Genomic DNA, 14,806 nt, shown 5'->3' with positions numbered 1-14,806 from the left:
CCTTTTATTAACTTTTCAAACCCATTTGTGTCAACTTCTGTGCATGTTATCAGGCCAAAATCACCAGGGTGTGTGAACTTTTGATTAGGGTCATTTGGATGTTTTTGGTTGTCATTATGATTTATAAAGAGAAAACACAGAAGTGACAATAAATGGCTTCACCTGACCACTAGCCATGAGTGGAAAAAAAAGATTCTGTTATCATTCATATTCTCTGAAAAAAGGCCAAGAAAGCAAGAAATCTGCCGGGGTGTGTAAACTTTTGACCACAACCTGTAAGGTTACAGGGTTAAGAGGACATGGTTATATTTTTACACCCAGGTCTATAAATCCGATTTATTCCTATTTTCTGGCCATTACACATATTTTGCTGAGTGATGCTATTGCCCCTTTGTCCGCTGTTATCAGTCTGAGCTCAGAGGTAAACATGTTCTATCTTTATTTGAGATTTGGAAACTTTTTGGAATTTTCAGGGGAAATATTTAGAAACTTGTCAATGATTCACCATCACGGACGGCGGCCAGGAAAGCTCCAGGTTTACCTCTATCACATCAATGTCTGGACAACTGTAACGTTTCCATCTAATTGGGGAAGATGAGAGTTTATAGCGGCTCCAATCTTTGGTGTCTATTCATATTATGCATTGAACTAATACTGCACTGCGGCCACGTCGGATCAGCCGCCAGGTAGGGTCGATAAGCATCTGACACTGGACTTTTTTATTTCTCTTATAGAATTGTCATGTCTTATTCTCTAGTCACAACCAAAGCTGCATTCTGTTTTCTTATCTGGAATGTGTAAACTCTGTGTTGACAAACAATGTATCTGAGATTGCATAACGCATTCAGCTCTGATGCAATAAATTGTGGAATATTATCATATAATATATATAATATAATATATATATAATATAATATATATATATATATATATATATATATATATATATATATATATATATATATATATATATATATATATATATATATATATATATATATATATATATATAAAAAAAAAAAATATATTTGCTATGGAAAGAGTTCTTGCTGCGACCGCTGATAAAATTGAATGGATTTTTAAAAATGATGTAGTCACAACTTCTCGCTCAGTCATACTTGGAATCAATGGCTGTCAAGTAGTTCCTGATCGGTCAGCTTAACTGCTTCTTAAGATGTGATATGTTCTGACTTATGGATAAAAAAACTGGGTCTGGGGACAGAATACAATATTAGCACGTTATCTGCCACAGTGCACTACATTCATGCAGCCAGCAGGGGGCAGCAGAGAATTACAGCCTGAGAGCTAATGGGAAGCAGCAGAGGAGACTACAAGATCCAGGGCCAAGAGCTGCAGCAGGTTTCATCCCTTTTACTCATGGTCACACTGTGCCTGAATTTTCTGTCACTTTTCTATGTTATTTCTATAATGGGGTCATGTACTCTAGTACATTATTTATTTATATTTTAAATTATTTTATTTATTATTATTATTAATAAAAATAAATTAATAAAACAAATAATAATAAGAATAATATTAATTATGTATTTTATTTATTTTATTTTATTTGTTATTATTTATTTTATTTCCAATATTATAGATTATTTTTGCATATTTACTATATGTTGCTTAATGGAATGTTATGTTTCAGAATTTCCAGGAGCTCAGACTCCGCTCCGCCTCCTGTGGACTGTAAGCTCGGTCAGTGGTCCGAATGGTCTCCCTGTTTTCCCTGCCAAAATAGCAAAGTAAGATTGTCCCTCCTGTCCATTAGTGTATATTTTCTCATTCTGTCATGTCTCAGATTATCATGTATAATTTCTACTACGTTCATAGTCAGCCACACTTCTCCTCTTCCCTTTAATTGGTTGTTGTCGTTTCTGCAAACGTTGCATAAAATAGTACAAGCGAATATAAGAAACTTTATAATATGGCCTGTCTGAAAAATCTGCTTCTTTCTCCAGTTATGAGACTTTTTTTTCCACTCTCCCCTGCACCCATTTTTTTTTTTTTACCTCTGATAAAGCTTAAATGTATCTTGGTCTGCTATCTCTCTAAAAGAGAAGAGAGTTCCGGCACACTGTGCTGTTTCCCAAAAAAAGGAAAATACACTAATTCAAGTAGTTTTAATCTGTTTTTTCTTTATTGGAAAATAATGTTGTGCTGTATATGAGTAGAAAATCCGCCAGGACGTTTCGGCCCTAGGCCTTCATCAGGTCGGACAATCTGGCCATGTCGAGCAAAGATCCGTAATAAAGGGGAAATAGTGAATCGCCAGTCGTCATAAACAAATATGATCCAGCATGAAATCTAGTCCTGTGGGGAGGTAGAGACCTTGGAAAAGTCCTGTGGGGTAATTCAGTGGACTGGGTGGACTAGAGTGTCCTTTGTGGATGTAATGAGGCTAAAAGCCTAATTGTTGTTATGGATCCAGATCCGTAAACCACAGGTTAGATTGACACTGAGCACAGGACGCGCAGCACGTACAATCACCACCGCACGTGGAGGCCAGCCCCACCGGAGTTACCCTTATCTCCTTGACACATTATCCGTAGCAGGATTTGATCCAGCGTCCCGCAGCAACTGATCTGCTACTGCTACCAGTAAAAACAATTGATTTTACCTAGTGTCCCTTAACTGGAAGCTTCACTATTGACTTATTATTGCTAATGGTAACAGCAGTACATTGTAAGGTGGCCGTGTCAGTGTCAATCTAACCTGTGGTTTACGGATCTGGATTCATAACAACAATTAGGCTTTTAGCCTCAATACATCCACAAAGGACACTCTAGTCCACCCAGTCCACTGAAGCACCCCACAGGACTTTTCCAAGGTCTCTACCTCCCCACAGGACGGACTAGATTTCATGCTGGATCATATTTGTTTATGACGACTGGCGATTCACTATTTCCCCTTTATTACGGATCTTTGCTCGACATGGTCAGATTGTCCGACCTGATGAAGGCCTAGGGCCGTAACGTCCTGGCGGATTTTCTACTCATGTACAGCACAACATTATTTTCCAATAAAGAAAAAACAGATTAAAACTACTTGAATTAGTGTATTTTCCTTTTTTGGGAAACCGCACAGTGTGCCGGAACTCTCTTCTCTTTGAGTATCGTATTTATTTTTCCAGAGCACCTGCCCAAGGTGATGCTAGGTCTTATCTCTATTGTTGACTGCTATCTCTCTAAGGGAAACACACCTATGCGTGTAAAATCAGTCCGAGTTGTATGAAACAAACTCGGCCGATTTTAGTTCACGTTAGGTCAGTGTGCAATGCAAGTGCAATGCTTTTTTTTTTAATTGTTTCCAGGCTAGCAGAGTGTGTGTAATGCGAGGGTAATGCGTGTGTAATGCATGTGTGATCCTTTTTTCTCTCAGCAGCTGTCATCTGCCATTTAGCTCTGCTACATGGCTGCTGACAGCAGACACAGACAGAGCCATGTAGCAGAGCTGAATGGCCGCTGACAGCAGACACAGACAGAACCATGTAGCAGAGCTGAATGGCCGCTGACAGCAGACACAGACAGAGCCATGTAGCAGAGCTGAATGGCCGCTGACAGCAGACACAGACAGAGCCATGTAGCAGAGCTGAATGGCCGCTTACAGCAGACTCAGACAGAGCCATGTAGCAGAGCTGAATGGCCGCTGACAGCAGACACAGACAGAGCCATGTAGCAGAGCTGAATGGCCGCTGACAGCAGACACAGACAGAGCCATGTAGCAGAGCTGAATGGCCGCTGACAGCAGACACAGACAGAGCCATGTAGCAGAGCTGAATGGCCGCTGACAGCAGACACAGACAGAGCCATGTAGCAGAGCTGAATGGCCGCTTACAGCAGACACAGACAGAGCCATGTAGCAGAGCTGAATGGCTGCTGACAGCAGACACAGACAGAGCCATGTAGCAGAGCTGAATGGCCGCTGACAGCAGACACAGACAGAACCATGTAGCAGAGCTGAATGGCCGCTGACAGCAGACACAGACAGAGCCATGTAGCAGAGCTGAATGGCCGCTGACAGCAGACACAGACAGAGCCATGTAGCAGAGCTGAATGGCCGCTGACAGCAGACACAGACAGAACCATGTAGCAGAGCTGAATGGCCGCTGACAGCAGACACAGACAGAGCCATGTAGCAGAGCTGAATGGCCGCTTACAGCAGACTCAGACAGAGCCATGTAGCAGAGCTGAATGGCCGCTGACAGCAGACACAGACAGAGCCATGTAGCAGAGCTGAATGGCCGCTGACAGCAGACACAGACAGAGCCATGTAGCAGAGCTGAATGGCCGCTGACAGCAGACACAGACAGCGCCATGTAGCAGAGCTGAATGGCCGCTGACCACAGACAGAGCCGCACGATCAGAATGAAGTCGGATGAACGTCATCCGACTTCATTGTCATCCCGCGGCTCTGTCTGTGTGTCATGGCCTGATTTTCGGTCACCTTTGAAGGTCTCACTGGTGACCGCAAATCCCCTGAGTGACAGTGAGCTGCGCAATCAGCGGTGCCGTCACTGAGGTTACCCGCGGTCACAGCAGAAGTCTTCCCGCTGAGATCTGTGGCCGCTAGTAACCTGAGTGATGTCATCTCTGATAGCGCGACTCACTTCAGTCACTGCGGGGAGCTCACAGAGAGCGGTCGTGGTCTGTGACCGCTCTCTGTCAGCTTCCAATGTAGCAGAGCTGACGGCGTCGAGGGACCTCTGTGGATTACGTCGGACATGGAAGGGTATTTGGGGTCTTGAATAAAGTGGTGAAAGAGGTGGTTTTTTTTTTATTTATTTCAAATAAAGGATTTTTTGGTGCATGTCTTCATTTTCTTAATCTTACAGGTTAATCATGGAAGGTATCTCGGGGAGACGCCTGCCATGATTAATCTAGGACTTAATGGCAGCAGCCCATAGCTGCCACTAATTCCTTATTACCTCGATTGCCACCGCACCAGGGCAATTCGGGATGGCCGGGTACAGTCCCGGGACAGTCGCATCTAATGGATGCGGCTATTCCGGGTGGCTGCTGGCTGATATTGTTAGGGTGGGGGGCTCCCCATAACGTGGGGCTCCCCATCCTGAGAATACCAGCCTGCAGTCGTGTGGCTTTACCCTGGCTGGTATTAAAATTGGGGGGGGGGAACCGCACGCTGTTTGTTTTTAATTATTTATTTTTTTTTTACTGCATTATATAAACCCGCTCACCGGCAGCTGTGATTGGTTGCAGTGAGACAGCTGTCACTCATCGTCTGGGCGTGTCTGACTGCAACCAATCATAGGCGCTGGTGGGTGGGGAAAGCAGGGAATCCGAGATTGAATAATGAGCGGCATGCTTTTTCAAAAGAGGAGAAGCCGCCGGAGCAGTATGAGCGCTGTGCAGCGCCGTGCCGGAGATCGTGGATCGGTGAGTATCAGAGAGGAGGGGAGAGGGATAGACCGACATGGACAGAGAGAGAGAGACAAACCGACAGAGAGAGAGAGAATAGAGACCGTGAGGGAGAGACTGACTGACATTAATCGCATGTTTCTCAAAACACTGGAAATGAGTGAGGTCTCACAATGTCGGTCAATCTCTATGATTGACCGACATTGTGAGACCTCACTAATTTCCAGTGTTTTGAGAAACATGCGATACATGTAATTAGAAAAACAAATGTCACTAGGATAGTGTGAGTGCCGGGCCGTGTGACATGCGTTTATTTACACGCTCCCATAGACTTGCATTGGAGAGACTCGCGTGAGAAACTCTCCAAAACGCAGCATGCTGCGATTTTTTTTTTTTTATTTTTTTTTTTTTTTTTTTTTCTCAGTCCGATTTGGACTGAGAAAAAAAATAGCAGATGGGAGCTGCCTCATTGATTAACATGTGTCCGAGTGCAATGCGAGAATTTCTGAGTGAGAAGCCGGCCTAAGACCTCCGGTACATGTCAGTTTTCACACGTACCCATACCGGAGACATTGATACCAGTAGATGCAATAAATTCAATGGGATTGCGCACACGTCCGTGTTTTCACATGGACCGTCACACACGTGCATTTAATACACGGATGTGTGAAAGAGGCCTAAGGCAGGGGTCTCAAACTCGGTTGGGTATATGTGCCACACACAGAAAATATTTGAATTTGGAGGGTCTCGTTCTTTGCAGGACAAAGTGACATTTTTAGTAATACCATTTTTTTTCTACCTTTTTGAACATTTTTTTTTTTTTTTGCTTGTTTATTATTATTATTATTATTATTATTATTTCATTTTTTTTTTAAATGCCATTCATCGTATGGGTTATGGCACAGTGTTCTAGCTTGGGTCGTCATGGATGTGGTGAAAACAAATCTGCACTTTTTTTGTTTTATTTTAGTTTATAAATAAAAGAGTACTTTTAGTGGTAAACAAATTTCATGCCTTTTGAATTTTATTACATTTCTTGTTTTACTTTTTTTTTCTTTACATTTTATACCCCTCTTATAAGTAATATCATCTTACAATTAGCACCATACAGTGATTTTGGCCAATATCTTGTGGTAATGTCCCTATCCTGCTTCTCATCTTGTTGTAATGCTCCATCCATGTCCCCATCATGTAGTAATGTCTCCCCTCCTGCTCCTCATCTTTTCATAATGTGCGCCATCCAGGTCCTCATTATGTAGTATTGTGCCCCATCCTGGTCCTCCTCTTGTAGTAATGTTCCCCATCCTGGTCCTCATCTTGTAGTAATGTCGCCATCCTTATACCCTTCTAGTAGCGATGCCCTCATCCTGGTCCTTATCTGGTAGTAATGCTTAGATGTTGTCCCCTTTTGTAGTAATGCCCCATCCTGGTCCTCTTCTTGTAGTAATGTTCCCCATCCTGGTCCTCCTCTTGTAGTAATGTTCCCCATCCTGGTCCTCCTCTTGTAGTAATGTCGCCATCCTTATCCCCTTCTAGTAGCGATGCATTCATCCTGGTCCTTATCTGGTAGTAATGCTTAGATGTTGTCCCCTTTTGTAGTAATGCCCCATCCTGGTCCTCTTCTTGTAGTAATGTTCCCCATCCTGGTCCTCCTCTTGTAGTAATGTCGCCATCCTTATCCCCTTCTAGTAGCGATGCCCTCATCCTGGTCCTTATCTGGTAGTAATGCTTAGATGTTGTCCCCTTTTGTAGTAATGCCCCATCCTGGTCCTCTTCTTGTTGCAATATCTCCTATTGTGCTGTTCTTCACATACACATAAAATAAAAAGATTCTTCTCACCTCTACTCCATTCCCTCAGTGTCCTCTTTTCTGCACATGTTGCCCACAGGCACATTAGACCCCATGACTATTACAGCCTGGTCCAGGGGGCCACCGATGTCAGCACTTTGCATCAGTTGAATGTGTGTCCTTAGGCACACATTCAATTGAAATGTATTTCCGGCATAGCACTGAAGCAAGCTTTGTGCACAGCTATACCAATACTAGCAGTCAGCCAATCAGAGGCCAGTAGCTGATGTCAGCATATGATGTCAGCTGCTGGCATTGGTATAGCTGTACACAGTTTGTTTCTGCACGATGCCAGAAATATATTTCAATTGAATGTGCGTCTAAGGACGCACATTCAACTGAAAAAAAAAAAGTTGACGTCGGTGGCTCCCTAGGTCTTGCCACTATCAGCAATGGGTCTACTGTGACTGTGGGCTGTGTGATTGAGACTCCTGCTCTAAAGGATCAAATTAATCTCTATGAATAATAGAGGAAGGAGCAAAGTGTGTGGGAGACTTACAGGAGCACACAAACTTATTCTTCTGCTTATTAGTAAGTGTTATATTTCACCCCAAAGCTGGATTCATAGATACAGTACTCAGTACTGCTGTATGACATCATCAATGCTGCAGCTGAGCATGAGCCTCATAAAAACAAGAGAGCAGGAATCCCTCGTGTCTGTGTGCACCCAACGGCTCAGAGACAACTGAAAATTACAAAGTGGGCCTACAGAGGGAAACGGGTGAAAAATGCAGGATACAAGTCACATAAAGGCCAGAATTAGTGTTACTCCATGTGACTTTATATCTGCAAATCACTTTATTAATTATTATAAATATTATTAGTGGGGGTGTGGTTTTGGCTTTGTACAGGAAGTAAGGGTGCCACATTGTTTCTCTACAGGAAGTGATAGCAAGGCTTTGTCTCTATAGCAAGTGAGGGTATGGCATTGTCTGTCTACAGGAATTGAGGGCAGGTCTTTGCCTCCCTACAGGAAGTGAGAGTCTTTATACAGGAAGTGGGGGGTAGATCTTTGTCTCTTTTTCAGGAAAACAGCATGGGCCATTGTCTCCCTACAGAAAGTGGGAGCAGGTCTTTAACTCTCTACAGGAAGTGAGGGTGGAGCATTCTCTCTACAGGAAGTAGGGGCAAGTCTTTGTCTCTCTGCAAGAAAAGAGGGTAGGCCATTGTCTCGCTACAGAAAGTGGAGGAAGGTCTTTAACTCTCTACAAGAAGTAAGGACGGGTCTTTGTCTCTACAGGAAGTGAGGGCGGGTCTTTGTCTCTACAGGAAGTGAGGGCGGGTCTTTGTCTCTACAGGAAGTGAGGACGGGTCTTTGTCTCTACAGGAAGTGAGGGCGGGTCTTTGTCTCTACAGGAAGTGAGGGCGGGTCTTTGTCTCTACAGGAAGTGAGGGCGGGTCTTTGTCTCTACAGGAAGTGAGGGCGGGTCTTTGTCTCTACAGGAAGTGAGGGCGGGTCTTTGTCTCTACAGGAAGTGAGGGTTGGTCTTTGTCTCTACAGGAAGTGAGGGCGGGTCTTTATCTCTACAGGAAGTGAGGACGGGTCTTTGTCTCTACAGGAAGTGAGGGCGGGTCTTTGTCTCTACAGGAAGTGAGGGCGGGTCTTTGTCTCTACAGGAAGTGAGGGCGGGTCTTTGTCTCTACAGGAAGTGAGGGCGGGTCTTTGTCTCTACAGGAAGTGAGGGCGGGTCTTTGTCTCTACAGGAAGTGAGGGCGGGTCTTTGACTCTACAGGACGTGAGGGAGGGTCTTTGTCTCTACAGGAAGTGAGGGCGGGTCTTTGTCTCTACAGGAAGTGAGGGCGGGTCTTTGTCTCCCTACAGGAAGTGAGGGCCGGTCTTTGTCTCCTTACAGGAAGTGAGGGCATTTGAGAGGATGGCTTTTTTTCAGGGTAGTAAACCCATTGGAAAACACTAAGAGCAATATATGCAGGGAATTAAGTAAAATAAGTCCCAGAACCTATAGTGCTTGAACAATAATGTTGATAAAGATGAGCCGCTCACTCAGATCAAATTGCAAGTTACAGAGCATGAGGAAGTATCTAGAAACACTCATATACTTACCGGTCCTTTTAACATAAGCCCCTTTTCTGGCCATCCAACAGAGAAAAAGTAGGTGACATGACCCCTTCTTGCAGCCCTGACACTTTTGAAAGAGTCCTAATTCTAAGGAGTCCAGGAGGCGGAGCTCACTCTTTTGTCCTTATTGGGACTATGCATTTTTTTTATTTCATATTGGACATAGATTAAGATTTCATAAGAAAGATTTGTAAATTCAGATCCTACAGATTCCTCAGTCTACAATGTCTGGGTGACGGGGTCCCTTTAAGTAAAGCCATCTCCATTTTTCTTGCCTCACATTTTAATTAACACAAATGCCATAAGAAAAAGTTAAGTAAACATATTCATTTTCCAAAATTGAAAAAAGAAACGAATTGCGACGAGGGACGGGTGATTAATTCGCTGTGAACAGATCGTTCCGAACACCGAATCTTGTACATCTGTTATTGTAATTATCAGTGTTTTCATTAACCTGTTACAAATCCAATTAACGTCAAATGGAAATAATTGAGATTGAAGAAGAAAACAAATGACTGTATGAATCCGCAGATTTGTATCCAGAAAATTCAGCTCTGATAATAAAAAAAAAAAGCCACATAAATAATGACATAAAAATAATCAAGAAGAACAATATTTCCATCTTCTCCCCCCTCTCCTGTACGAGGGGGTTCATTAAAGAGTTTCCTAAGAATACATTCAGCAGACGAGGTTCGCAGAGGTTAATAATCCTTGCTGCTGCAGTCCATCCGCTGCCGCCACTGTCCTTATTAATAGCACCACCAAATCACTGTTCTTCGTGGTCACCCGCTTTAGAAATTAAGTGATTAAAAAATTAAGAAAAAGATAACTTGCTCGAAACTTATCTGATTTTAGCAATGCTAAATAGCCCTGATGTGTGAACGGGAATGTGAATGTGTCAGCAGAAAAAGAACATATATAATATACAAATACAGTATATTAGAGGAAAACTAATTTTAATCTTACATTTTTTGCTACAGTCACTAATCCATATCATAGTCTCACACTTTCTGTTCTGCACAGAAGACATTTTAGTAGTCATTTCATTATCATCACATACAGGATAATAATGAAGGGTAACACCACTATGTACATCAGACACAGCATCTACCATACACACGTGATATCGCAGCTCACCTCCTCCTCCTCCTGTACAATGAATGATAACACAGAATCCACCATTCACAATAGGTGATGTCATTGCTCACCTCCTCCTCCTGTATAATGACTGATAACTTCTATTTACAGTAGATAACACAGAATCCACTATTCAGAATAGGTGATGTCACAGCTCACCTCCTCCTCCTTCTGTACAATGACTGATCACACCTCTATATACAGTAGATAACATGGAATCCACTATTCAAAATAGGTGATGTCACAGCTCACCTCCTCCTCCTGTACAATAACTGAAAACACCTCTATATACAGTAGATAATACAGGATCCACCATTCACAATAGGTGATGTAACAGCTCACCTCCTCCTCCTCCTGTACAATGACTGATAACACCTCTATATACAGTAGATAATACAGGATCCACCATTCACAATAGGTGATGTCACAGCTCACCTCATCCTCCTCCTGTACAATGACTGATAACACCTCTATATACAGTAGATAATACAGGATCCACCATTCACAATAGGTGATGTCACAGCTCACCTCATCCTCCTCCTGTACAATGACTGATAACACCTCTATATACAGTAGATAATACAGGATCCACCATTCACAATAGGTGATGTCACAGCTCACCTCCTCCTCCTCCTGTACAATGACTGATAACACCTCTATATACAGTAGATAATACAGGATCCACCATTCACAATAGGTGATGTCACAGCTCACCTCATCCTCCTCCTGTACAATGACTGATAACACCTCTATATACAGTAGATAATACAGGATCCACCATTCACAATAGGTGATGTCACAGCTCACCTCATCCTCCTCCTGTACAATGACTGATAACACCTCTATATACAGTAGATAATACAGGATCCACCATTCACAATAGGTGATGTCACAGCTCACCTCCCTCCTCCTCCTTCTACTCCTGTGCAATGACTGATAACACCTCCTATATACAGTGGATAACACTGGATCCACCATTCGTGATACGATAGATGATGTCACAGCTCACCTTCTTCCTTTTTTTAAAAAAATATTTAAAGTAAAACCAAACCTAAACAATAGATAATTTTCTGGTAACAGATTCCCTTTAAAGGGATTGTCTAAAAACAGCGCCACCCTAGTCCATGATTTTGCTTGATATTGCAGTATAGTGCCATAAGAATATGATCCTAAGGATGAGCTAACTATTTTCCGTATGGATTTTCCAGGCAGAAAACCCACAACACGTTATAGAAGCAGCAACTAGGATTATTAGATTTTGCCAAATTCATAGTGAATTTTCACCACACACTTTGCAATGTGATTTGTGTAGGTTTTGCTGTTAATTCGAATCCTCAATTTGCAGTCTGTGGGAAAATTCTTAGACTTACACTTCTATGGCATGTCTGACTCTGACCATGGGAGGATCCTCACTGATCCCAAAGGATTTATGTGTCAGAAAAGTGTCTGGGTGGAATATTCTTTGTGGCACACAAGACATCAGACTGGCCAATGACTGATAGGTAAATAGTTAAAGTTAATGTCTACATCCAATCCAGGGCTATTTACTGTATATACCACTTCTACCATAAACCCTCCTGTTGTTACACAGCACAGGTACCGGCCTCTGTAAGCCACTTCTACCATAAACCCTCCTGTTGTTCACAGGTACCGGCCTCTGTAAGCCACTTCTACCATAAACCCTCCTGTTGTTACACAGCACAGATACCGGAATCTGTCAGTACCTTCTACCATAAATCCTCCTGCTGTTACACAGCACAGATACCGGCCTCTGTAAGCCACTTATACCATAAACCCTCCTTTTGTTACACAGCACAAGTACCGGCCTCTGTCAGTACCTTCTACCATAAATCCTCCTGTTGTTACTCAGCACAGGTACCGGCCTCTGTAAGCCACTTATACCATAAACCCTCCTTTTGTTAGGCCAGTACCTGTGCTGTTTAAGTCAGTCACTTCTACCATAACCCCTTCTTTTGTTACATAGCACAGCTAATGGCCTCTATTAGTGACTTCTACCATAACCCCTTCTTTTGTTATACAGCACAGGTACCAGCCTCTGTCAGTACCTTCTACCATAACCCTTTTTTTTTTTTTTGTTACACAGCACAGGTACCGGCCTCTGTCTCAGCCTTCCAAATATAACGGAAGGATCTGCATCGGCAATCTGTGGGAGTCTATAATCTGTAAATCCTCGGAGAAATGTGTAAAGGACAATAAGTGTGGATCTGATTTTCAGTGTGAAGAAACCGGTAAGAAACCATCAGATGAGGAAGGAATTTGTGAGTGAAGATGGGGGCGTTACGCATAGCAAAGACATGGAACCGATGGGTGCTACAGTCTCATTCTAATGTATCCATCTATCTGTAGGTCGCTGTATAAAGAGAGAGCTGGTTTGTAACGGAGAGGCAGACTGCCGGGATGAGTCTGATGAGAAGGACTGCGAGCCACAGGAAGATGAGAGGTTCTGCAAGACACTATTTCCAATCCCCGGGGCTGAGAAAGCTGTCAGAGGGTGAGATTTCCTTTACAGTGCACCAAACATTAGAATCACATTTTATAAGTCATAAACAATATATATTTTTATTGTGGATAATTTGTATGCATAAAGATAAATATTAGAAAGGGAGGAGGGAGAGGAGGGGGATGCAGCTGCAGTGTCTTCCTCAATGTGCATGCTGTGAGAGGGGGGAGGGAGCATCAGAGGGAGACATCTGATTGGCTCACAGCACAGCTTTGACATCACACGATTTACAGTGCCGCTCTCTGATCAGACAGAGAAAATCTGAACTACAGAAACCTGGCAGGAAAATAAAACTTCTGTTTCAGAGAATTTTTAAATTCATTTTTTACGCTATTTTTTGTTTTTCTTTATTTACTTTTCCACTCCGCCATTCACGCTGATCCGTTTTTGCTGCGTCCAATTAGGTTTAATATCTTGACGCAGGAGGAAGCTCTGAATGTTCTGGATCACAGATACTTTGGTGGTCAATGTGAATATGTCTACAACGGCGAATGGAGGGAGCTGAGATACGACCCATCGTGCGAGCAAATGTATTACGCCAGCGACGAGAAGTACTTCAGAAAACCGTACAACTTCCATACTTACCAGTTCCTTGTAAGTGCTCGACCCCCGGGCGCCGTCTACAGGCACCTGTGTTACATACAGGACTGGAGTTTTTTTTTTTTTTGCTGGATTGTCCTTCAAATCAGATCACAAAATGGAATGTGCAATAAAAGGGGCATTCCCGGCAATTTTAGGGGCATTCTATACAATTTTAGGGGCATTCCAGGCAATTTTAGGGGCATTCCATACAATTTTAGGGGCATTCCAGGCAATTTTAGGGGCATTTTTAGGGGTATTCAATACAATTTTTAAGGGACATTCCAGACAATTATAGAAGCATTCTAGACAATTTTAGGGGCATTCCATACAATTTTAGGGGCATTCCATACAATTTTAGGGGCATTCCATACAATTTTAGGGGCATTCCAGACAAATTTTAGGGGCATTCCATACAATTTTAGGGGCATTCCAGGCAATTTTAGGGGCATTTTAGGCATTTTCTTTGTCGCTCCTAATTGGGAGACCCAGACAATTGGGTGTATAGCTACTGCCTCCGGAGGCCACACAAAGTATTACACTTAAAAGTGTAAAGCCCCTCCCCTTCTGCCTATACACCCCCCGTGGGATCACGGGCTCCTCAGTTTTCAAGCTTTGTGCGAAGGAGGTCAGACATCCACGCATAGCTCCACTGTTTAGTCAGCAGCAGCTGCTGACTATGTCGGATGGAAGAAAAGAGGACCCATACTAGGGTCCCGAGCATGCTCCCTTCTCACCCCACTTTTGTCGGCGGTGTTTGTTAAGGTTGAGGTGCCCATTGCGGGTACGGAGGCTGGAGCCCACATGCTGCATCCTTCCCCATCCCCCTTAGGGCTCTGGGTGAAGTGGGATTTTACCGGTCTCCAGGCACTGAGACCGTGCTCCATCCACAGCCCCTGGGGAATCTGCTGGATATGGAGCTGAGTATCGTCAGGGACAGGGCCCTGCTACGTCAAGGTACTCTGTGTCCCCGTACAGACCGCGCGCAGACACACTGCAGCATGGCTGGGTGTGTTAGTGCGCCGGGGACAACAGCGCTGCGCGCTTGTGCCACACTAACTACAGCTTGCTGAGGGAGTTAATGTATTGGGAACTGCCGCGCCGGCCGCTGCGGTCAGTTTTACACTGCGGCGCGGCTGGGACTTGTGGTGCGCCGGGGACTTCCGCGCTGGCCGTGCATATTTGACGGCCGCGCTTATTACTAGAGTCCCCGGCTTTTGCGGCCTAGTTTCGTTTCGTTCCCGCCCCCAGGCCTGCCAGTC

At 43.7% G+C, this 14,806-nt stretch overlaps 1 protein-coding gene across 1 annotated transcript in view; it reads left to right on the top strand.

Annotated features, from left to right (window-relative positions):
- Window positions 1–594: 594 nt before the first annotated feature.
- The window catches only part of C8A (complement C8 alpha chain), a 41,001-nt gene continuing 26,789 nt past the window's right edge, over window positions 595–14,806 (top strand). Inside the window, exons 1-5 of the mRNA XM_075321159.1 lie at window positions 595–686; window positions 1,652–1,748; window positions 12,549–12,693; window positions 12,812–12,956; window positions 13,370–13,559. Of these exons, the coding sequence (XP_075177274.1) occupies window positions 595–686; window positions 1,652–1,748; window positions 12,549–12,693; window positions 12,812–12,956; window positions 13,370–13,559 (669 nt within the window). The remainder of the gene's footprint in view (window positions 687–1,651; window positions 1,749–12,548; window positions 12,694–12,811; window positions 12,957–13,369; window positions 13,560–14,806) is intronic.

This window comes from Anomaloglossus baeobatrachus, chromosome 8 (genome assembly GCF_048569485.1).
Source record: "Anomaloglossus baeobatrachus isolate aAnoBae1 chromosome 8, aAnoBae1.hap1, whole genome shotgun sequence".
Classification (NCBI taxonomy): Eukaryota; Metazoa; Chordata; class Amphibia; order Anura; family Aromobatidae; genus Anomaloglossus; species Anomaloglossus baeobatrachus.
The sequence above is the reverse complement of the archived record's forward strand: the minus strand, read 5'-3'. Positions and strand labels throughout refer to the sequence as shown.